Source organism: Eleginops maclovinus, chromosome 22 (assembly GCF_036324505.1).
Source record: "Eleginops maclovinus isolate JMC-PN-2008 ecotype Puerto Natales chromosome 22, JC_Emac_rtc_rv5, whole genome shotgun sequence".
Classification (NCBI taxonomy): domain Eukaryota; kingdom Metazoa; phylum Chordata; class Actinopteri; order Perciformes; family Eleginopidae; genus Eleginops; species Eleginops maclovinus.
In genome coordinates this window covers 822745-848230 of record NC_086370.1, presented here as the reverse complement: position 1 = coordinate 848230, position 25486 = coordinate 822745, and the positions used below count along the sequence as shown (strand labels likewise).

Genomic DNA, 25486 nt, shown 5'->3' with positions numbered 1-25486 from the left:
ACTCTCCATGCTTTGGGACAAAAGGCAGTCTACGACCTCATCTGTACTTTGTTAACCCCCCATTCGCACAAGTTCACATACTACTGTATTGTGTTGCTAAATGTATGTTCACAAAATAAACAGTGCTACATTTTGCCGCATTTCTATCTCAAAATAAATAATAGACTATGATCTCTCCCAGTCACAGACTGGTTGCCCCCCACAGAGGAACTCTCCCTCGGGTATGAGGAACAGCTCTGCTGGTTGTGTTCATGCCCTGCAGTACAACTCCAAAGGGATCAGGCATGAGGTTGTGCTGACGGAAAGGACGTTGGTGTGGATGAGAAAGTTAAACAGGATGTATAGTAAATATGTTTTCTCTCAGATTGTATTCCTGGATTTAATTCAAGTAAACAATGAAACACAAATAGCAACACAAAGCGCCTTGAAGCGCACTGAGCATGTTGATTCATTTCTGATGTGCACAGCCCGTGCAGTAAAGACAAGTCCTCTTGATGTTGTGGAACCTGGGCTTAATCTCAATAAATGGATCAATGATGCTTTTACACAAAGTGGTCCAGGTGTTGGTGCTGCAGGGTCTTAGTGTTGTTTAAGGTCATCGTGTGTTTCTGTTGGGATAATGTGGTCACTGATCTGGACCCAGAAGGGATCCTTTGTTGGGTTCTAGGTGCTCTGGCTGCCTCAGTGCATAGTGTGAGGTTACTGCTGCTGCATGTGAAGCGGGGGGGGGGGGGCTCAGTGTGTGAGTCCCCAGCTGTAAGAGTGAGTCCTCCATCAGATGTTGTAGGGTTTGTTGATGACTTTGTCAATCCATCGCAGAAACCTGCTAACACGTGTGTACACCCCCGGGAAGGAAGGGTTACCACAGCCGTGACCCCAGGAGATGACTCCTGTCAGCACCCAGCGTCCCCCCTCCCCCTGGCAAACCAGCGGACCCCCACTGTCACCCTGGCAACTGTCCACACGGTGGCGCTCCGACAGGCTCCCGGCACACAGCATGCGGCTGGTGAAGCGCTCACCGTACCGCTTCTTACACTTCAGGGCCGGCAGGAGGGGGACCCAGGCCTGCAGCAGAGTGCGGGAGTACTCCGAGTCTGACAGCAGGAAGACACAGGGGACAACGCTCAGTAATACAATAATATTAATACTAATACTAATAATAAAGCATCACCAGACGATTCCCAAAAGAGATATAGGAACAGTGGTAGTAGCAGGCTTAGGGAGTAACGGACTACATGTGACGAGATCATGTTATCAGGATACAAAGAAAAGAGGAACTGTATTCGATTACAAAGACATGAATAAAGCTGTGGAAGGAAAGACTGCTGACATCGATGGTATGGGAGGTGAAAGGGATGGCTGCATGCACGTTTTGTAAAACAAAGTGAATCATTGCTGTTTCATTTGAAAGCAACATGCTGATATCTTGAGCAAAGCGTGTTTGCGTGTGTCAGTGATGCTTTTCTAACTTATTCCTTGGTTGTCATCAACATGACATCACGCTTGCTTCTGATTCTGACAGTGAAATAAAGACGTTAGGGTCACGTTGGGATGAAACAGGAACAGATGGTGTAGCAGGAAGTTACCAGTGGTACCCCAGCCGGTGATCACGCAGGCAGCAGGTCTCTTCTCCCACCGGCTGCCCGCCTCCGGCAGACACACGGCTGCAGTGTGAGGGTTGAACGCCACGCAGCTGCCCTCTGTGCCTTTGAGCCGCAGCAGGGCGATGTCGTGCTCCCATCCCTGACTGTGGTACTTCCTGTGGATAACGATGCGTTCGAGTGACAAGGTGCGTTCAAAGTCATCCTGCTCCTCCGTATGGTAGTCACCAAGGCGCACCACGTAGCGGGTCGGGTCTCTGCCAAATCTGAAGGAGCAGAGCAAATGATCAGCATTTCAAAGTTACTACAATGCAGAGGAGACCGTTCAATGTACCAGGATAAAGGAAACAGTGATAGCATCAGAAACACTTCCAGCAGCTTCACATCAGAGGCCTCTGGAGATGTCATTATTCATAGTTGACAAACATTATTTGAATTTTATATATATTGTTTCAAAACCATATTACCAAAGTGTCATAGAAATGTATAATCTTTTTGTAACATGTCAATATTATGTTACCAACTGACACATTGATCGGTGTCCATCAGAGGGCGCTGTGTCCTACCTCTTGAAGCAGTGAGCGGCAGTCAGCACCCAGCAGGGGCCGATCAGAGAGGCCCCGCACAGAGGGTGGCCTCCTCTGGACTGAGAGCGCAGCCACACTGACACCTGCCAGGGCCACTCCCCCCTGCACACACACACACACACACACACACACACACACACACACACACACACACACACACACACACACACACACACACACACACACACACACACACACACACACACACAGAAATACAAACCGTGATACATACACACATGCACATACATCTTACTGTATACACCAATCAGCCATAACATCAGGACCCCTGTCAGGGGAAGTGAAGAACAGTGATTATCTTGTTAGAATGGCACCACTCAGTGTGTGTGTGTGGAGGGGGGGGGCAGGAAAGTGGATGTTGGAAGCAGAAAAAATGGGCAAGCGTAAGGATGTGAGCGACTTTGACAAGGGCCAAATTGTGATGGCTAGACAGAGTATCTCCCAAACTGCAGCTCTTGTGGGGGGTTCCCGGTCTGCAGCAGGCCAGTACCTACCAGAAGTGGTCCAAGGAAGGAAAAGCGGTGAACCGGTGACAGGGTCACGGGCGGCTAGGCTCATTGAGGCATATTTGGCGGCAAATTTCTACAATGGGCATGTGAGCATCAGAACTGGACACTGGAGCAATGGAGGATGGTGGCCTGGTCTGAAGGATCACGCTTTCTTTAACATCATGTGGACGGTGGGGTGCGTTGCTTACCTGGGGAAGGCATGGCACCAGGACACACTGTGATGCTCTCGATAATATTCTGCTGGAGGACCTTGGGTCCCACCATTCATATGGATGCTACTTTGACATGTACCACCTACCTAAACTTGTTGCAGACCCAGTACACCCCCTAATGGAGACGGTGTTCCCTAATGGCAGCGGCCTCTTTCAGCAGGATAATGCTCCCTGGCAAAATGCAGAGATGGTTCAGCAATGGTTTGAGGAACACGACAACGAGTCCAAGGTGTTGACTTGGCCTCCAAATTCCCCAGATCTCAATCCATCAAGCATCTGTGGGATATGCTGTATAAACAAGTCCGATCCATGGGGGCCCCACCTCGCAACTTACAGGACTTAAAGCATCTGCTGCTACCGTCCTGGAGCCAGACACCACAGCACACCTTCAGAGGTCGAGTGGAGTCCAGGCCTCGACGGGTCGGCTGATTTGGCCGCTACTCGATGTAATGGTGTGGATGATGGGTGTATAAAACATTTACACACGAGACATCAAGCTCTGACTGCAGGGCCTTTTGCCCTCCCCTCAGTAAAGTGCCCTTTTTCTATGTTCTTTTTCAAATCAATGACATGAACTCACATAAAACACAGCAAAAAAATAAACCTGTGTCTAATACACCTTATCGAAAGCTTATTGTGTGCCTTAGTGTTATACAGTGGCGTAGCTAGGCCTATTTTATGTGGGCTGAAGCCCACCTAAAATGTTTTAAAGCCCACCCAAATTTAAATGTTGAAAAAAGGGCATGCACGCATCATACTCCTTTTTGAAGAATAAAGTTCTGAAAATGAAAATATTTCTCTTAATTGCCATTGGTTATGGTATTTTAATACTCTGATTGATTGATATATTTTTCATATAGTGTTGAGAGTTGTGCCCCCTCCCTTACCAAGACTACACAGTTCTATTAGATCTGGCTTCTTAATGCGGCTCTCAAAGTGCACCAGATGCATGCAATTCACTTTCAAATGTAAAAAGAAATCTTCCTGGTGTAGCATGCCCCTGGACCCCCTAGAGGATGTGAAGTCCACCCTATTCCTAAGACATGTCAATGTGACTAAGGCCAGGTAACATGGACATGGATAACATGAAGACTATATTGACCACACAAGCAGCACAAAACCCTCTGGGGACGGAGGCCCCGAAAATGTTTCAGTGCTAGCATTTGCACGCGCACAGCTCCACCTCACCTCTGGGCTAAGCCCACCCAAACTTGAAAACCTAGCTCTGCCCCTGGTGTTATATCATATGTGAATGATATTAAACCAAATTCTTTGGCACATAGTAGCAGTATCTTAGCCGTGCCATCACTGAAGCCTTGTGCCTGGTGCCTTTACGGAGGAGGTGGTAAGAGGAATATGGAGGTGAGAGAGGAAGCGCATCTTTGTAAGCAACTCCGAGCTTCTGTCAGTCAGAGGGCTTTGGGCTAGTTATGTGAGAAGAATTTAATGAAGTATACTTCATTTATTGTATCAATAATTAACTGTCAGTTTTTGAACAGCCCCATGGGTTTATTTAAAACACACACATTTGAACAACCGTTTAAATGTACCAGTAATTATCCTGGATATATATTTATCTAAAAGTAACACAAATCCTCTCACATCCTCTGTGTGTACCTGCTGCAGGGTGTGTGTGTGTGTGTGTGTGTGTGTGTGTGTGTGTGTGTGTGTGTGTGTGTGTGTGTGTGTGTGTGTGTACCTGCTGCAGGGTGTGTGTGTGTGTGTGTGTGTGTGTGTGTGTGTGTGTGTGTGTGTGTGTGTGTGTGTGTGTGTGTGTGTGTGTGTGTGTGTACCTGCTGCAGGGTGTGTGTGTGTGTGTGTGTGTGTGTGTGTGTGTGTGTGTGTGTGTGTGTGTGTGTGTGTGTGTGTGTGTGTGTGTGTGTGTGTGTGTGTGTGTGTGTGTGCACTGACCTCAGGGACTTATCCCCCCCTATGATCCTGCGGCGCCGCCTCTGCTTATTGAGCCTCAGGCCACAGGTCTGCAGGGCCCCAGCTGCGTCTCCCAGAGGGTCCAGGGTGTAGTCGCAGATGACGCCGGCATCCTCGCTGTGGCGACAGTCATGGCCGTCCTGACCCACGGCGGCACACTGGCCTAAGGACGTCTCTGAGCCCGAGCAGCGGACGTTGTCCAGGTGGATGGGACCCTGACCCTCACCAAAGTACGCCATGGAGCGAGCTTTAGCCACGCCGCTGGAGGACAGGACACAGACAAACAGCGTCTCTATAACCTTCACTTTTTAAATATAAATGCATTTATTACATTACTTTCTCACATTCCAGGGGCACTGAATGCATTTCATTGTGTCTGCTTTCCACTGTCTGATCGTGCAAAGCCTTAGCAATCCTACTCTCTCCTGTTTTACCTCTAGTGCTGGGCAACAGTTCAAATGTTTAACCCCAATTAATCGCATTGTTATGCCCAAAGTAAAAGTACTGCTATATGAAAAAGTGCAATAACATTTGGTGTGCAAACACGTAAACAAATAAGGAACTTTTAACGGCAGTATTCCCTTTACACCAGGAGTGTTCAAACTATGGCTCAGAGGGCGAACTGCGGCACAGTCAGTGATTTTTGCCGACCATCTTTCCTGCACACGGCAGTTTAAACTGTATTTCCTTTATCCTTTAATGTGACTGGATAGCTTTAAACTCCACACACAGAGCCCTGATTGGTCAGCAGGCTGTGAGCTCTGATTGGTCAGCAGGCTGTGAGCTCTGATTGGTCAGCAGGCTGTGAGCTCTGATTGGTCAGCAGGCTGTGAGCTCTGATTGGTCAGCAGGCTGTGAGCTCTGATTGGACAGCAGGCGGTGATTTCACTGAGTTAATCTCTTATCTGGAACATAAGGTGTTCAGCAGAAGTTACCATGGAGATCTACCCCGGTAAGAAGTGAACCAGCGTCGTAGGACTGAAAACCCAGAGTTAACCCTGAAGTTACCTCACTGAACACCAGTCCTGCTTCGTCGTACAGGCCTCAGGAATCCTCCTCTGAAGTTCACAATTGTTTTTAGAAGATTTCACGGCAATCAGTCCAGCAGTTAAGATGCTTTAAGCTTTAACAAACTGCATTTAAATGAAGAGAACAGTTCTGATTTTATAGCATTCATGTCCTCTAGCCAAGAGGATGAACTGTTTCCATTTTACAAACTGCACGGGCTGCCTGTGCAAAATGTCAGTGAGGGTGTAATTCAACTCACGTGAATCCAAGCTGTCTGCAAACCACAGCTGCATGGACATCATTCCAGCCATCATCGCAGACGCTCCCCCACTGGCCGCTCACGAAGATCTCCACTCTGCCTTCCTTCCTGCTCTCTCCAGCCACCAGCCGCAGCAGAGGGCCTGCACACAGACATCCCACGGAAACATGTGTTGTTGAGGATAGATACGCATGTCCTGAGGCTTTTCTGAGGCCTTTACATGTTTAATACACTCAGATGGACTGCATTTATATATCGCTTCCTCCAGCCCTGACGCCTTCTCAAAGTGCTTTACATATACAAGCAGAGGTGGGAGGGGAACCCAGATCCTGTACTTGAGTAAAGTAGAAGTACTCAGATCTTGTACTTGAGTAAAGTAGAAGTACTCAGATCTTGTACTTGAGTAAAGTAGAAGTACTCAGATCTTGTACTTGAGTAAAGTAGAAGTACTCAGATCTTGTACTTGAGTAAAGTAGAAGTACTCAGGTCTTGTTCTTGAGTAAAGTAGAAGTACTCAGATCTTGTTCTTGAGTAAAGTAGAAGTACTCAGATCTTGTACTTGAGTAAAGTAGAAGTACTCAGGTCTTGTACTTGAGTAAAGTAGAAGTACTCAGATCTTGTACTTGAGTAAAGTAGAAGTACTCAGATCTTGTACTTGAGTAAAGTAGAAGTACTCAGATCTTGTACTTGAGTAAAGTAGAAGTACTCAGGTCTTGTACTTGAGTAAAGTAGAAGTACTCAGATCTTGTACTTGAGTAAAGTAGAAGTACTCAGATCTTGTACTTGAGTAAAGTAGAAGTACTCAGATCTTGTACTTGAGTAAAGTAGAAGTACTCAGGTATTGTTCTTGAGTAAAGTAGAAGTACTCAGATCTTGTACTTGAGTAAAGTAGAAGTACTCAGGTCTTGTTCTTGAGTAAAGTAGAAGTACTCAGATCTTGTTCTTGAGTAAAGTAGAAGTACTCAGATCTTGTACTTGAGTAAAGTAGAAGTACTCAGGTCTTGTACTTGAGTAAAGTAGAAGTACTCAGATCTTGTTCTTGAGTAAAGTAGAAGTACTCAGATCTTGTACTTGAGTAAAGTAGAAGTACTCAGATCTTGTACTTGAGAAAAGTAGAAGTACTCAGGTCTTGTACTTGAGTAAAGTAGAAGTACTCAGGTCTTGTACTTGAGTAAAGTAGAAGTACTCAGGTCTTGTACTTGAGTAAAGTAGAAGTACCAGAGTGTAGGAATACTCTGTCACAGTGAAAGTATTCTAAATGTTCCTCCAGTGAAAGTAGAAAGTACTCTCCTCTAAATGTACTTAAAGTAGCGACAGTAAAAGTAGTCATTGTCTGATTGGTCCATTTCAGAATAATATCTCTGATATGTTTTATAATGATTGATCATTAAAGTGTTCTCAGAGCTGGTAAAGGTGCAGCTAGTTTGAATGGCTTTGTATACTGCAGGGTAGCTGCTGGATTTACTGCAGGTGAACTACAGTCTGATTTAAGGGAGATTATATTTACCATCATTCATCCAGATCTGTAAAGTAACTAAAGGGATTCAATACATGTAGTGGAGTAAAAGTACACCATCATCACCACACATCTGAATTGTAGTGGAGTAGAAGTACAAAGCAGCAACAATTTCAAATACTCAAGTCAAAAAGTCTCTCAAAATTGTACTTGAGTAAATGTACTTAGTTACTTTACACAAGTCATCATTCCCCCATCAACACACATTCATCCAGAGGGAGGGGCGGCCCCCCGCTGAGGGAAGCTAACATTCACACATATTCATACACTGTTATTCAGCCTACTGTGAATGTGTGTACTCACCAATAGGCAAAAGGCCTGGTATATCATTGGTCCCACCCCCCCTCTCACAGCGGACACCCACATCCTCACTGTGGGAGCAGTCGTGTTGGCCCCACTCAGAGTGGCTGCAGGCCAGTAAAGTGGACTCTGGTCCCTGACACTCTACCTCGTCCAGCAGGATCAGCCCCCGACCCTCTTCATACACCCCGTCAGGGGCCACATCTGCTCGGCCCCTGCAGACAACAGAACATCTGTCTTTCTATGGATATCATTTGAACAACAAACTCAAAATTCTCCCAAATGTGGAAAACATAATACCTACATTAAAAACCAATAGCCATGTTTTCAAACATTTACTTTGGGGACATGACTGATCTCTTATAACAGACATAGTATATTTTTCAGAATCAGTTTAATTGAATGTATACACCGATTCGGCGAAGTGACCGGAAGTAGAGCGGCCGCCATTGATGCGGTGTGCGTGCGGTGTGTATTTCGCGGTATTTCCATAGACAGTAAAAGGGATATTTCGCTGGATTTGTGAACGAGATTTGTGAAAAGCAATAATTATGCCCAGACAGTCTGGAAGGGCGTGTGCCGTCATCGGCTGCTTCAATAACAGCCAAAAGCTGTTATTGAAGCAGCCGATGTGATGTGTTTTTGATGTGATTTTCAAACTCTGACCAGGCCCTTCACATGGACCCTGTAGGTTTTCTATTGAGTCAGGTAAGACATTTTGCAAGGTAGACTTATTCCATGCACAGATCTGGTCTGTACAAGACATTCCAGTCAAACCATGTTTGACTGCCTCCTTGACTTTATACAGTAGTGCTGCAGCGTGGCTGCAGCAGCTTCCTCTGCCAGCCATGCAGTCACACTTCACATTCTCAACATGCCCCCCATCTCTCACTGTAACTTCCACAGTGTGGTGGCTGTGGATGGCCTGGGAAAACCTCACCGATCCTTTCAGTATGACATGGTCGTCCAAAAAGCAATGTAGTATTTGCCCGACCCATCCAGAGCTCAGGTAGTTTTGACCTTCTATCAGTGACCTGTAGTTTTTGTTTTGTTGGTCATCACTGGCCAGCCGAAGAATAAAATACTCCTGAATATCTAAAACGAAGCAAAAAAGTGTTTTTGTTTTTGATCACGTCGCAGCCATATCATGTTAATGAAATGTCATGTAAGCTTGCGTTAGCATGTTAGCTACAACAAACGTCAACACATAGCGATGTGTGTTGACAGTCTATTTTCTTGCTGTATCCTATTTTAAAATGTCATACTTATTGCTGAAACAAGTATTTAATTCCAACATTAATAATTACATTATTTTTTAATCACGTGGGCTGTCCTTAAAGATTAAATGCTAGTTAGCATGCTAAGGTCAGTAAGTCAATTCAACGGAAGCTAGCTGTGTTTACATCTCCTTCTACTTTCCGTTTACTAATATTTAATTATATTAATTCATGAATTAATATCAGTAATTTCAGATACCTTCATCAGTAACTGGAGGCCACTGTCTGACATCGTCCAACCAAGTAACTTTATTCATTTGGGGTTATGGTTATCTTGCTATTATTGATAGCATCAATGACTGTTGAATGGATAATGAGTGTAATGATTGAGCAAGCACACCGCAGCAATGGCCCCGTCGCTAGATGGCGACATACACAAATCGCTCACCGAATCGGTGTATACTGACTTTCTCCAGGACTCAAAGGAAGCAGATTGTTTTTATAGACTTCTAACGACATGCTTAAAGCCTTTGCGTACTGGTGGATGGTGATGAGATGTATGTGAACATATCTGTGAGTATGATCTGTTTTGTTAAATGTATTAGTCATAAACATTTTCAATCAATCATTCCATTGGATAACTGCAAACATGTTCCGCTGCAAAGGTTGTGTGAGCGTGAAACCAACCTCTGCAGGAAGATCTCAGTTGGTAAAATAAACTAATAGAAATCAGCAGTGAAACACCATATGTGATGTCTGTTTGTTGATTGGGATTTTGTTAGACCCTACATTACACATGTGAATAAGTTCTGAAGTTGCTGCTCATCATTTTCTTTAGCCATGGGTGTGTACTTGTACTTACCTACTTATTTTTTTATTCTAGTATAACTAATGTGTGCTTTACTTCTATATATGAATAACTTAGCTAAGTTTGTGTAACTGTATGCCTTTCTTTACCTGCTATGCCACTTTTGCTGTAACAAACGTAAATGTCCCCGCTGCGGGACTAATAAAGAATTTCTGATTCTGAACAACACTCTTCAATGTTCTGGATCCAAGCAAAGCAGCTGGTGCCAGAGTACTTACAACTACTGAACTCAACTCCCCAGATTACCTCTATCAATACACCATGCAGCATTGATGTTCATTAGAACCCCCCCCCGCCACTTCTCCCTGTATGCTGTGGTCAGTACATCTCCGAGCGTAGATTTAAAGGTCCCCTGTTATGCAAAAGGGCCTTTTTGATGTCTTTTATACATAAATATGTGTCCCCGGTAGTGTTGCCACAGTTACCTTGAAAAAGTAATCTGATTACTGATTTCTCCTTTAAAAAGTAACTTAGTTACCTTACTGATTACTTGATTTGAAAAGTAACTAAGTTAGATTACAAGTTACTTTATTAGTTACATTCAGCAGCTGCCGACAACACCCCCCGCCGCCTCAACATAAAAGTGAGTCCGACACACTGCTCGACCAACTTCTCATCTCTCCCCCACTTAATGGTTTTGCACCGAGGTCCAGCTTTTGTTGTTTGGGTGCTGGGTGACCTCCTGCTTTAGTCGCAGCTCTCTGCTTCGCTCCACCTGGTGGGACTTGCTCTGTAGTTTGACTGTGCCGTGCTGCGACTCCAAATGTTTCTTCACATTTGACGTAGTGTTTGAAGCTAGATAGCACTTTGTCTCCAGCACCGAGAGCACAACGAACGTTAATACTGTCATCTTTAGCTGACACAAACTCAAAATAGTGACTGTATTTCCAGCTAGAAAACGCGCATCTCTCTCCTCCTCCATTGTTGTTTACGTTCGTGTCTCTGCGTGGTAATACACGTGAGGTGTCCTCATACTGAAAAAGTGACTTAATTGTCGCATAGACGTCACTCCCCGAGACAAAAGAAGAAAGCAAACATCTCTTTTTACTAAGGAAAATGATAAAAATAGTAACCCACAGTGACTCGGATAAGTAACTTTAATCTGATTACTGGTTTGGAAATAGTAACGCGTTACATGACTCATTTCTGAAAAAAGTGGTCAGATTAGAGTAACCGACATCACTGGTCCCCTGTGTGTAAGGAGACTCACAAAGTGTCAGAAAATACAACCCTCTCTCTTTTCCTCCTTACCCACATCTCTAAAAACGGGGGTTCAAACGAGCTGATCCAGATTTGCTTCGGTTATGACATCATATTGGAAATATGGGCTGGCTTTACGTTGAACTCCTGGCAACGTCCCGCCCACATGACACGTCTCCACCTATCGTCCCCCATATACAGTCGTGAGCTGAATCCCCTCCGCAGCACCTCTGTGTGTTCAGCAGGATGTCTGCAGGAGGGACTTAGAGTTGTTGTGTATATAATACATATAATGTCTCTGTTCTAGTGGTAAACTCTGAGAAGGGTTTCAGAGATAATGCTGGATGTGGTTTGAACATAATATGGCGTTTAATCACGGCAGCGTTCAGCTGAGTTTCTCCGGTAGAAACTTCTCTTCAGAGGAGAGATCATGGCGCTCCAAAGGGGCGTGGTCAGCAGCAGCTCCAAAGGGGCGTGGTTAGCAGCAGCTCCAAAGGGGCGTGACAGTAGCAGCTCCAAAGGGGCGTGGTCAGCAGCAGCTCCAAAGGGGCGTGGCCAGCAGCAGCTCCAAAGGGGCGTGGCCAGCAGCAGCTAGTTCATTTAAAGCTACAGTCACAGAATCAGCACTTCAGGAACAGGGCTGAGATAGAGGGGGATGAGGCATGCTACAATGGGGGATCTGTTTGGTCAATAATATATTGTTCAAATATAGCATAATAGGAGACCTTTAAAGGGCTAGTTTGGAGGATTTGAAGTGTGTTTCTAGGAGAAACTCATCCATAGAGTAATACCTACACTAGATGGACACATTTAGTGTAGACAAGGACCAGCCCTGAAGCTAAGCAATATAAGGCTGTGGGGGGGCAGCAGTCTTTATTTTGGACAACTCAAAACATCAGTATCAGTTTGAGTGTATGCTATATTTAAAGCTACTGTCTCTGCACTGTGACAGTATTCTAAACCTACATTTCCACTAACACTAAACACTGCACACTCATTAATGGCGTTGATAGGTTGCCATGACGATTGCAGAACACACTCATGCCGCCCAGAGAAAGTTTTGAATTTAGTAACACAATCTCTCGATTAAGTATTTGATCTATGAACCAACGACCATGCACTCTGAGTGAGGACCAATGAACAAGACCAAGGGCAGTCTGTTAAAGTCACCTGCAGGGTTTCTGAAGGTCAGGTAAGGAACGTAGAAGGTTGGTGGAGGAAGTTCGGATGCAAGACTGAGAGTAAATGCTTTACATTGCATTGGATGAAGCCATTATAGCTTGTTTGGGCATCTGATCGGGACGCTTTATGAACTCATATTTGAGGAGGTAAGAACCCTGTGCAGACCCTGAACATGCTGGCTGGTGAGGCGGGGGTGGAGGGCACATAGACCAGCTTACTTAACCTGCTTCCACCAGATAAAGGCAACTGGATGGATTATTAAGGCTCTGAGAATAGCAAACAGGTCAGTTTATTATTCAATCTTTGGGGTATAAAACACTTCATGTTGTTTCCTCAGGGAAAAGAAACCGTTAACTGCATCTTGACTTCAGCTCGCGGGGCGGTTTCCTGAGGCACAGAGGTGCTGCACAGCACTCACCTGAAGCCCAGCTGCCTGCACACCACCTGGGCGTTGAGTTCAGTCCAGCTGTCATCACACACTGTGCCCCATTCTCCATGATGGTAGATCTCCACACGGCCCTCCCAGGGACTGTCGGCCCCCACCAGGCGCACTGCACCGTCTGCTGACACACAGGGAGAGAAATCCCTGCTGTTTTAGTGTTGTGTTAAAGGTTTCAGTCAGCTGAGTTAAGATCACAGTGTGGGGGGGGGTGTCAGTCAGATGCAGATGAACTGAAAAACAGAGGGCTCACCAAAGTGTTTACCATTTGTTCTGTGGTGAACATAGAAGTGTGTGCGCTATAGTCCTTTCGTTATACCCATGTATGATGAGGATAAAGAGGTTCTGATCTCCACAACATCCTAGTGCAGATCAGCACGGCACAAGATTCAAAAGTAGCTCCACAGCAGCAACAGCTCTTCGAGGCTTCTTCATCCCCTCCACTCAATGTTACCCAGCAGATGAGGGGGGGTGGGGGGACTCTAACAAGAAGAAGCAGGGCAGCCTGTTGTGTGAGCAGAGCACTGCAGTCCTCACATCTCCTCGCTGGCCCCCTTTCCATCATGGGACTCTTTAATGACAGCCGTGAACTGATGACCCACATGTGACCTCAACAACATGTGTACACAAACCTGCAGAGAACAGTTCCTAGGGTTCTCTACAAGCTTATCACAACTCTCATTTGGGACGTGTAGAGCAGGTCCAATCACCTGTGAGATAGCTCTTCTAGATATCACAGCCAGGGTTACCGCTTGTATATCCTCAGGAGAAAGGATGCTGTTTCTAACCGTCTCTTTTGTTGGTAATCACTGGTGGAAAGTAACTAATACATTTACTCAAGTACAGTACCATTTTAAGGGACTACTTTACCAGTATTTCAATATTTTGCTGCTTTGTTCTTCTACCCCACTACAATTCAGAGGTAAATGGTGTACATGTATTGAATCCCTTTAGTTACTTTACAGATCTGGATGAATGATGGTAAATATAATCTCCCTTAAATCAGACTGTAGTCACCTGCAGTAAATCCAGCAGCTACCCTGCAGTATACAAAGCCATTCAAACTAGCTGCACCTTTACCAGCTCTGAGAACACTTTACTGATCAATCATTATAAAACAGATCAGAGATATTATTCTGAAATGGACCAATCAGACAATGACTACTTTTACTGTCGCTACTTTAAGTACATTTAGAGGAGAGTACTTTCTGAGGAACATTTAGAATACTTTCACTGTCGCTATAAGTGGATTTTGCTGGACAGAATTGATCACAGAGGCGTCTGATGACGGTGTGTGTTCTCTGACCTGTGTGGGGGTTGCAGGACACCCCTGCATCTTTGATGTGGTCACAGTTGTGTTGCTCCCACAGGTTATGAGGACACTCCTCCAGGGAGAGCTCATTGCCCGAACACTCAACCCCATCCAGGAAGATGGGACCTGCACCCTGGCCAAAGTGGGCCAATGTCCATGCCTTGGCCACGCCCCTGTTGGTCAGGACAGATAGTCAATACCACACATGAAAGATGTCAATATGATAATATATTTCCTTTCACATGATGTTGTTCACAGTACATAATTAAACATATTTAACAATATATGAAAACATGTATTGTTGTAACCTGATGTTTCTGCTCGGATCAGCGATGGGGGAATCACACACCTCCATACTCACTGTACACAGCCAGCACAACTAAAGCTTCTCTAACGTAAAACTGAATCATTTAAACTGCAGGAAAGTCTGTCCTGAGTTGTCCCAATGTATAGTTTGGTGAATAGGAAACTAGAGAATAAATGGTGGCAAGAGGAGATGTTGGCACGGACAATATCTGTAATCTATATAAGCTAAAATATGGAAACCTAATGAGAACATGCTGCAGGATTAAGGAGAAAATATGTCCTGCTGGATCCACTGGTCCATTTGCATCGAGTTTTGTCCATTTTTCATTTGTATTTCTCATTCCACTGCTCATTAGAATAGTTGAGCTTAAGTGTAGAAACAGATCAAATACAGTGTCGCTCATCATTGTCATGAAGGGTATCAAATACCAGTTTCTTTGATTTAGACACTGCTTCTGTTTTTACAACATGTTGATACACAAAGCTTGTGATTGCTTGTTGTGTCTGTAGGCAGGTGGACCTCCTGGCCTTTCTGTGAAGCATGTATTCAGACTGAAAGGGTTTAGCTGAGACCAGATGCCATGAGTTGGATGCCGAGCTAGGTGGTGCAGCAGCAGCACAGCAGCGGTTTCTTACCCCAGGCCCAGCTGGCGGCACACCACCTCAGCATCAATGTCATCCCAGCGGTCATCGCAAATGGTTCCCCACCTGCCGTCCCTGTACACCTCCACACGGCCCTCAAAGTCCTCCAGGCCCCCCACTAGCCGCAAAGGAAGGCCAGTGCCTGAGGAACAATGTGAAGAACAACTGAGCCGAGACCACAGGAGAGATTTCAGAGCCCTGGTCCCTGCATGTAACTGTACTTAAGGACACCTGTGTGGTACTTGTACTGAACTTGAGAACCTTCCCGTTATGCTACATCATGCTTTTACTGTACTACATTTCAGTGGCATTTTTTAAACTGTTTACTCCACTTTCCAATGTCTTGATGAGATGAAGTGACTTTAATAATGTCAGTGCAACATGGACATCAATGCATTAATAATCAGAATACACAACTCTGATATTTTTACCTCTGATGTAGGTCATACTGGAAAATGACGACTTGAAGTACAGTTTGAATGCAGCACTTTGACTTGTAACAGAGTATTTTACACTGTAGTATTTTTACTTTCACCAGAATATCTGAGTAGTTTTGATACCACTGCTGGGCTGCCGCAACAGCTTTTCAGAAGGGCAACAGAAATGTGGCCCCTGGGATCCAGCAAGAGACGGTCAGTTCTGGGAAGTGATTATTGTATGTATTTACTGAGTATTTTAATTCCATTTGTAATTCATGTGCGAGGCCTTATTGCTGTTTCGGCAAACTACGATTTATCCTGCAGTATATCTGATCAAGTGTGATGGCCTGCAGTGTGATAACACGCCCTGTGGTCAGCATCCGGCAGTATTCACATCCACAACATGCTGAATTCCCCAGTGAGGGATCTGTTCGGATCACCTGAGGTCTCACCTTCAGGTTCAGCACAAACTACCCCTGCTTCGTTGCCATGGTTGCAGTCGCTGGTGACAAACTTCCTGCTACGGCACTCCAGTAGGGAATTCTCATTACCACGGCAACCCAGGCGCTCATAGTGGAAGACGGTGCCCAGGCCAAAGTATGAATGCTGCAGTGCTGTACCGATCTCACTGCAGGGACAGAGACCCCCACCCTCATTAAAGACTTTACAGTGTTTAACATTTATATTCATATTAACTATTGCAATCACAGCACTGTCCCTGGGTTTATGAACGGCACTTCCAAAGTCTATAACGTGCCACCTCAAACATTCTGGTTTTTAGTTTGAAGCCTGAGGTACAGAAGGTCAATGAGCAATTGATGCACATGCTGTCCTGATCAGCATCATTCCTGATGCTCCCCTCTCTCATTGGAAAGCATTTGTCTTGTTCAGATCTGTGTCAGTGAAAGGCACAACATGATTGAGCTTTTGTTCCCTCTCAATAATCTCTGGCTCAGTGCGAGGCCTGTGGGAGAGAAACAAGCAGCCAGCTGATAATCACACCCCAAGTGCCATCTCTGCAGCTCATAGAGCGGCTTCATGTGTGGCTCCTTAGCAACACCATGTCCCCCACTGATGTCCCCGAGCAGCGATGACAAGGATTCTGGTTTTATTCTGATCTTGTTAAGGAGACAGTGCAAAGATATATTGGAGCGTGAAGTTGATCTGTTCCTGTTGATGATGGATGTTACAGAGCAATATTATTTTCCCTCAGATCTCATAAGACTATCATGTGTTCTGTAACTATCTGTATATGTTACAAAATGTATATGCTGTGTGTTGTGGTGATCAAAACCAAACTACAAGCTGCAGTTAAAGCAGTCAGATTCCTCCTGAAGGGCCCGAAGAGGAAGCAGAGGCTGTGTAGCTTTGTGAGCAGCGAATCGTTGCTGTTAACCAACGATGGGAGTAACTTTTTTCAGTAACCAGTAATCTAATTGATTACTCTTCCCATAATTATAACGCCGTTACCGTTACTGCCAAAAAATTGCGGCGCGTTACTATAATTGAAGCTGTTTTTTCATCAGACTAAGCCTTGGTTAGTGGGCACGAGACAATCGCATAAATGATGACGATTGGCTGAGCTAGAGCAAAATGTCATGGTAAGCCAATCAGAGGTAGAGTTGGGCGGGTGTTGTTTACACAAATTCAAAAGCATGCATAGTCAGACACGGACACACAACGACACGAGTCAACGAGAAACAGGAATGGCGAGCCCAAATAATCCAAAAGTAGCCTTCTTTAAATGGAAGTATAGCTTTTACTATTCCCTCAAAGAAATGAAAGGAACAAGTGTAATCGTGAAGGAGAAGGACACAGTGCCACTAAACCTAAGCAACTGAAGCTTGATTTTACGGCCTGTTTTATCAGACCGAGCTAAACAAACTAGTAGCTGGGTATGTTGTGGAGGACATGCTGCCATTATCTACGGTTGAGTCATTCAGGGCACTAGTTGCCAAAACACGGGTCAGAGGAGCGGAAGCCCTACCATGTAGAAAGACGTTCATGAACTATAGAGACGCCCAATATGCTGAACTGAATGAGATTGTCAATGGCCAGAGAAAGCCATGGAGATTTATTGCTAACGTATTTTTTATTGTTAATGTATTCCTCGTTTATATCTGGATGCCTTTGTTTTGCTATACAATGCACTCTTCAGTAATATCGAAAGCACTTCATATTGTTACACTGTTGTACTTCTTGGAGGAAGACAATACTTGAAGTACAGTATATCTACCAGTTGTCTGAAGTTGTGCAACAGGTTTTGTTTTTGAATTTGCACTACAAAGAGTGTATGTATGTGTATTTTTGGTACAGTGCTTAACAAGCATCATTTCATTTAGCGTAGTGAAGGCCTGTTGAGGGGCAATAGATATCAAACGCTCCAAAACATCTATTGTGTGATTTTCATCGATGCACGATATAAACATAGTCATTATAATATCTACAATAATGAATGACATTTGATTGGAGACTCGTCTCACTTGGCCCACAGCAACAGTAGCATAGTTTAGATTTGTGCACATTGTTTCTGTTAGTGATGAATTGTATTACGTGTCCACTTCATTATAATATTCATTTATCATAAATAATTGCACATGTATTTTCAGTTCCGTTAAACAGGGGTGGAGGTGGGGTCCAATTCCTTGACACATTTGAGCATTTAAAAATGTACTTGAAAGTAACGCAATAGATACTTTCCACAGTAACTAGTTACTTTTATCATTTGTAACTGAGTAACTAATTTAGTTACTATTTGGGAGAAGTAACTAGTTACTGTAACTAATTACTTTTTCAAAGTAACTTGCCCAACACTGATGTTAACAACCTCCCCCCCACGTGTGTTTAGAAGCATGTGTGGTTCTGTGGGAGCCCTCACCCCAGTCCTAGCTGCCTGCATATGACGCTGGCATCCCGGTCGTTCCAGTGTGTGTCACATACTGCCCCCCACTGGCCATTCAGATAGACCTCCACACGTCCGCTGTTGCTTGACGACCCCCCCACCAATCTTGTTGCACCTGCAAAATACACACCAGGAAACCATTTACAATACATAGAGAAAGGTTTGGTAGCTTTCACACTGATCGCACTGGTTGTTGCTCAGGCTGGAGTCAGCAGGTCTTACAACCTGTGGCAGATTCAGATGGATGTGCCATCCTTCCATCCATCCATCCATCCACCCATCCACCTATCCATCCATCCATCCACCCATCCACCTATCCATCCATCCATCCATCCATCCACCTATCCATCCATCCATCCATCCATCCATCCATCCATCCATCCATCCATCCATCCATCCATCCATCCATCCATCCATCCATCCATCCATCCATCCATCCATCCATCCATCCATCCATCCATCCATCATCCATCCATTCATCCATCCATCCATCCATCCATCCATCCATCATCCATCCATTCATTTCAAAGATTGAAAGATTGGGATTCAAAGGCTCCTCCTTTATAGACGATGTCAAATAAAATACAATCAGCTAAATGTTTCAGAGAATTCGTAAATGACCAAGTAAACGCATGAGTCTGTATTCCATCATCCATCCATCCATTCCCCACTCCTCAGCTCACCCTGGTGGCAGTCACAGTGTGCCCAGCCGATTGCTCCAGAGCTCTGTCTGAAGAAGCACCAGGGTTGGTCCTCCCGGTCCGGGTTCCGGCAGAAGCTGTGGGGGCCCAGGCCTCGGCCCGGGTACTGCCGCATGTAGTCTGGGAAGTCTGTCCATTTCAGGCAGGGGGAGCCAGACTCCGTGAGGGAGACTGAGCCGTTATAGTATCCCAGTTCTGTGAAGCCATGTGCACAGGAGAGGGGAGCTGCAGGCAGAGCAGTAGTGAGTCACACACACTACCAGAACAATTATTATTATTCAGAATTTACCAAATGTTTATCGACAAGTCACTACATATTCTATTGTCCTTTCTGTCATTAAAGAACTGTGTCCCAATAAACAGTAAACAGGTGCAGAGTCAGATTTAGAAGCCTCTAGTACACCCCTGAGTGTTTATACTCTCTGTGAATGCTAATGGTTCTAATGAGCGATTATGCTAAAAAAGAAACTGCATGACATTTCTGAGGGGTCGGAGTACCAAAGGTTGTCAAATCATTTTACCTTTGTGTCACATGTGTTGAGAACAGATCTGAGTACCCATTACATTAAACTACCCATCTGTTTATAAAGCAGATAACCATCAGGTCCACATCCACCAGGTGACGCGTGCTGCGTGGATGTTAAAACAACGCTGAGCATGTTTACTGTACGGGGTTAATACTGAATACTTTTAGTGGTAAGTGCAAATGTAAACACAATACATTTACTTGAACAGAGTGCTTTTACAGTGCCTCAGTATTGTCACAGTGTGTCCTTCAATACGGCCTCAGTGTTAAGCAGGGATATGCACGCGGTTAGTCTGAGGAGTCCTTAACCTTCCTGTTGCCATTGGCTCAAATTTGACCCGTTCCCAAATGTTTTTATGCTGGGATAAAAGGTTTGTTTTATGTTAATGCTAGAAAAAAACATGTTTGCTTGCATACATATTGAAAAGAATTATGATGATTACTTTAGTTAGGTTTTGGGGTTTTATTCAAAATCTATAGTATCTGTGGTCAATTTTGTAAAATGGTTCTACGTTTGTTCCTTTTTCACTCGTAAATGAGGTCTATTGACCACGAATTCCACAAAGAAGTGTAAACCTTGTGTTAATCAGTAGGAATAAAGTTGCCTTTAAAGATGCAACATACATTTGGGCGACTATTTATACTGTATACTTTATAAATAGTCCAAACAGGAGGAAAAAAGTTGATAGGAAGACAACACAAGGGTTAAAGCCTCTCCTATCAACCGCATGGGTTAACAACAGCCATTTGAATAAGGGAGATCATTGTTGATTAAACCAGGAGCTCACTGTGGAGCGCTTTGTCTCTTATTAGCTTCATTCGTGCATTTGGGCCCTTTCTTTTTGTCTTCATTAGGATCGTCATTGTTGTACTGCCAGTTTTCACACTTCAGGGATCAGAGGGAGTTTCAGAACTCCTCCTGGGGTTATGGGATACCGGGGTGATGGTAAAAACCAGTTGTATGAGGCTGGTGTGCATGGAGTACATGCAAACATGACCTGTTCATCTGGTGGGCAGATGGCGGTTTAACAAGACAATGAAGAAATGTAGGGAAGACTTAATAGAAACCAGAAGCCCTGCTAACTGTAAAACTGATCTATAAAACTGCCTCCTGGGCCTCCAGACTGTATGAAACACACCCACAGCCACACACACACACACACACACACACACACACACACACACACACACACACACACACACACACACACACACACACACACACACACAAAGGAACAACTTAGATTTATAACTAAAACAGACTATCCCTCTCTTTTCGCACATGTAGATGCTTGTAGACTGCAACACAGCTGCCAAGCATTAAATACTGAACCGACAACCCATCCATTCAGCAGTGGGAGTATCTGACAGGCATGAAGTCAGCGAGGCTCTGCTCCCATTAGTGGTGGAGCCTCATTGCCATAAGTCATGAAGCATAACCATCAGGTAATCTGAAGAACTCCACTGATTTAACTGTGGGTTACAGACGGGGGTTATGCACAGGCTGCTGCTATACACACATGTGACGCAGCGCCTGAAACATTAGAAACCATGCCATGTGTTATATGTGCTATATTGGTTGCATATTTCCCCCTGATTTGGAGTTCTGTGCAGCCAAGTCAAATTTTTCCACACTAACCCTAAAACCTTTTTTATGGACCAAAGTCAGGAAAACTTGAGTCAAATTATACAATGAGAATCCGTACGATAGAAATAAAGGTTGTGTGCGCCTTGAGCCCTACATGTCTTGTTCATGTTTTAGACATTGGTGTTCGGCTACCCTTACCTGGCCTCTGCACAATATTCAGGTGTCCACCTTCAGTGACCTGCGGGAGAAACACAACATCATGAACAAATGTAGAGCTCAAACATCAGTATACCGTTGGACTTTGATGTGAGGTCCTGAAGAACCTGGAGACGTTGACGGGACGTGTTTTAAATGTGTTTTAGGACTGACTGTGCCATAGTTTCCTCAGCTGTGTCAGTGTTAGCAGTGTTTTAGGAGGAACACATGTTGTGTGTGCCTTACAATGCTGAGGCGTGAACGCTGCACTCCACACCAAACGGTTTTTCCTGCACATGATATGAAGACCAAACACATTTGTTACACATACTGAGCGTAAAGATGGTCAGAGGATACGCTGGTGACTGCAGGACTGGTTTGAGAGGTTTCTATACATGTTTGGCCATATCTTGCTGTGACACTCCCCGATGTGGATACCGTGTCTGACCATGACATTACATGTGAGACATTTTTATCCAAAGCCACTAACATACATTCAATACTGTGGGCAGTCCCCACGAAGATCAGCGCACTCTCCCACTGCGTCACAGCTGACAGGCTCCATGCATGGCAGCAAGTTACTTCCAGAGCCAGCTGCTCTGCAGGGGGGCAGTTTCATGAGGTGGTTTAACCCCCAGAGAACTTTCCTCCCTGTGGAGGTTGCAGCAGCCTCAGGCAACTAGGATCCTAAATAATATTCCAACAATTTATTTTACACCTTATGATGACATTTTTTAAAGGGGATATAATTCATTTAATAAGTTGACCAAGGACAACAAACATGATATTAGATTGAAGTTTCAACACAAGTCTGTAGTATAACACACAGGACGAAATGCACAGGCGGTCATAGGTTCAACAGAATGTTAAAGGTGGATTATTTCTATAGGCGTGTTATTGCAGTAACAGTTAGGTTTTCTGTACCTTCTAAGACTTTGTGGCACTCTGTCACGCTGATTGATAAACCACATGCCCGTCTGGGACATAAGAAAGAATCCCTTTAATGTGGTTTGCTTTTTGTCATTTGAATGGTGAGGGTCTGGGGGTTTACGGGGTAAAGTCAGTCCCTCTGGAACATTTAGAGCAGCCCTACCCAAAAGATCTGATAAACAGACTTGTTTTACTTTCAAATGTATTTGAATGAAATGATATGCATACAAATGTGTGTAGACTTTGACCTGCTGATAATATAAAGCAAACAGACCAACTGCCACTGAAGACTGTCTGCACATTCAACCTGAACTGACACAAAGACTCTAAGCTCCGTGCTGACCCTCTTCTCAAACCGCTTCAATGTGAAGCTGTTTTAATTCATACTGGGTGAAACGTGTAGGAACACCAACCCTGTCCCGTCTTCCCATGGCGTAAGACTTTTTATAAAGTTGTACTTGTCCTATACGTTCACACTGACCATGTGAACACCTTCACACGCCTTAAGGCAGCCATTCAGTCAACCCCATAATACTCAGACTGCCGGTACACAAAGCCCTGAGTCTCTGAAAAACACTTGTTTGAAATGTATTTTGTCTTTACACGGACTGTAATCTCAGCTCATCTGATGAAACCTCAGCCAAGTAAAATGTAACTCTCTGAAACATTTCCTTTGCACAGGCTGTCCAATCTGTAAGGCTGAGTGTGCGATAATCCATTTATTCTGGAGCTCCATAACTAAGTTAAAATCATATTTGGAATTAAAGCATCCTCAGGTCAATATTCCTCAATATGTGAGGATACCTGAGGCTGGCTAGAGGATAAGAAGAATCTCAAAGGAGCAAGGAGAAATGGAGAGAGAGGGGAGCGTTAGGTGGTTCACCCTGTCTCCCTCTTTTCTTCTGTGGATTAATCCACTTCACACTGACGTTACATTCATGTGTATGTGTGTGTCAGGGCACGATCTGACGCTATGTTAGATATATACTTTCTACAGTTTGAGACAAAATGTTGTTTTTTATTTCCTAGCAAGGTCCTAGAAAATGCGTTGAAATGTCCTCCTCCTGCAGAGGCTCCTGGAAAGGCCAGGTCATATCATTCACAGACATGTGATCAGCCCTCAGACTCACACAGGAGTCCCCCCACTGATGATCAGATTTGAAGGGAAAGATCTCTGGAAGTCCACATGTGGTTAGAAACACCACTGCACACTCCAAGAGTTATCCCACTGACACATTACTACAGGACAGACCGTGTAACAGTGTAAAGTACCTTAGTAGATGTACTTAGGGACACATTTGATATACTTGTAGTGCTTTGCAGCCTATGGAGCTAAATCCGTGCTATAAACCGTGACAGCAGCGGGTCAGGCTCCTGACAGATCGTTAACATCAGCTTTATATATCTGCTCACCTCACACACAAACAGGGCCAGCAGCGCGCAGACCGGGAGCCAGCCGGGACCCGTGTTCCGGTCCATCCTGCAGGGACCCGTGTTCCGGTCCATCCTGCAGGGACCATCTCCTCCACACCTGCACAAACACCGTCCCCGATAAGCTGTCCTCTGGTACCGACAGCAAGCTGACGGACACACTCACACACACACACTGTCCGCGCGGAACTGAACTCCAGACAGACAGCACGCGCTGGAGCTAAAAATGACGAGCTGCTGGGGGGGGGGGGGGGGCAGTCTCTCTCTCTCTCCCTCTCCCTCCCTCCCTCCCTCCCTCCCTTTCCTTCTTTCTCTCTCTCTCGCACACACACACACACACACACACACACACACACACACACACACACACACACACACACACACACACACACACACACACACACACACACACACACACACAGCGGTTAGTTATGTCTCTGTAAATAATCCCTTTATATAAGTGGTGACGCCAGAGTTATGACAGTAGGAGTAGCCTATGTGTCTGATGAAAGCTATGGAATATAGTTATAGATAATATGACACACCAGAGTGTTGAAAAGCCCTGCAGTCCTTGGTGGGCCCCAGAGCTGAGCATACACCTGATAGCCTCTCACAGCCCTGAATGTCACATGTCATATTTCAGTTTGCGTTTGAGCTGTTTACACATGTCTCAACGTTCTGCCCATTTTTAAGCTGCAGTTTGTGCTGCTGTTAAACTTAAGAAGGTTTGGAACTTTCAAACCCAAAATGGATCAAGGCTTATTACCACCACACTTTCTGTTTTCTCTTTTTCTATTCCCAAAAGTATAATGGGTAAAGGTTGCTGCTACAGGACATACTGGACTTAAATAAAAAGCGCTGTGCTCATAGTTTGATCAGCTAATATTTAGTCTGGATATGTTACACTTACGGATGTGAAAATCTAACACCTGGGAAACAATGGAGGCTCTGGAAATAACAGCAGTGGAAGTCAACATCCTGGCACTGCCATCCTGACCAAAGAGTGAGATAAGCAGGGCGAGGCCGTGATCTCTGATAGGCCATAGGGCTCTGATTGTTTTTCCTGGCGACCTCTCACAAACACACATGATTAATCTCAAACTGATCGTATCATCAAAACTGTAGTGTGCCTCTCGAGGCTCACAGGCCTCAGAAGCTTCTCCACTCAGACGATGGATGTTAAAAATAGTAACACATATTCAGATCCCATGAACAAACATGTCACAACAGCACTACTCTGTCTAAACGAAACAAGAGGCCCGACAGAAACAGAAGCAGCTCCTGGCACTCAACAAAAAAAGGCAACGTAAACTTTATGAAGCAGTTAGTATTATGAGGAACTGATTGGTGTATTGGCTCCCCCTACATCTGGAGCAAAGCCCTGATGTGTTTCTTATGGCCTACAACCTGATCAGACAACACACCGAGCGTTTCCATTCTCAGAGCTTGATCTGTCATTGTCCACTGGAGGGGCAGCACCAGCTCACCCATACAGAACACACGTTCACAAGCAGAGCATTAATGGCAGAGATATCCTGATCTGAGTCCTACTAACACACAGGGACCATATGATCTGTCCCATCACTCCCATCAGTACCAAGCTGTTGGTCATGTTGGTTTGAAAAAGGCTTGTTAGAACAGAGGTTTGAAATGGCTTATTATTTCAGCACCAGGAGCTGTTCCTCAGCC

General features: G+C 44.8%; 1 protein-coding gene across 2 annotated transcripts; it reads right to left on the bottom strand.

Moving 5' to 3' along the window:
• Window positions 1–365: 365 nt before the first annotated feature.
• Window positions 366–23981, bottom strand: si:ch211-51a6.2 (neurotrypsin). 2 transcript variants are annotated; one of them, XM_063874501.1, is made up of 14 exons: window positions 23780–23981; window positions 21440–21479; window positions 19110–19352; window positions 18403–18541; window positions 15977–16152; window positions 15100–15247; window positions 14152–14330; window positions 12825–12966; window positions 7943–8154; window positions 6124–6265; window positions 4839–5117; window positions 2168–2290; window positions 1587–1867; window positions 366–1094 (listed from the first exon to the last, which is right to left on the bottom strand). In XM_063874501.1, the coding sequence occupies exons 1-14, from the start codon at window positions 23870–23872 to the stop codon at window positions 775–777; spliced, it is 2517 nt and encodes an 838-aa protein (XP_063730571.1). In that variant the 5' UTR covers window positions 23873–23981; the 3' UTR covers window positions 366–774. The 2 variants fall into 2 exon arrangements, with proteins under 2 accessions (XP_063730571.1, XP_063730572.1); XM_063874502.1 differs by lacking the exons at window positions 15100–15247; window positions 15977–16152.
• Window positions 23982–25486: the final 1505 nt, after the last annotated feature.

Excerpts from the sequence above, each read along its gene's own strand:
- si:ch211-51a6.2 (XM_063874501.1), bottom strand. The coding sequence starts at position 23,872 with ATGGACCGGAACACGGGTCCCTGCAGGATGGACCGGAACACGGGTCCC. Across the intron at positions 15,248-15,976 it reads AGTTTGTGCTGAACCTGAAG|GCACTGGCCTTCCTTTGCGG; the intron begins GTGAGACCTCAG and ends ATTGTTCCTCAG. Across the intron at positions 12,967-14,151 it reads GTCCTGCAACCCCCACACAG|ACGGTGCAGTGCGCCTGGTG; the intron begins GTCAGAGAACAC and ends GTGTGTCAGCAG.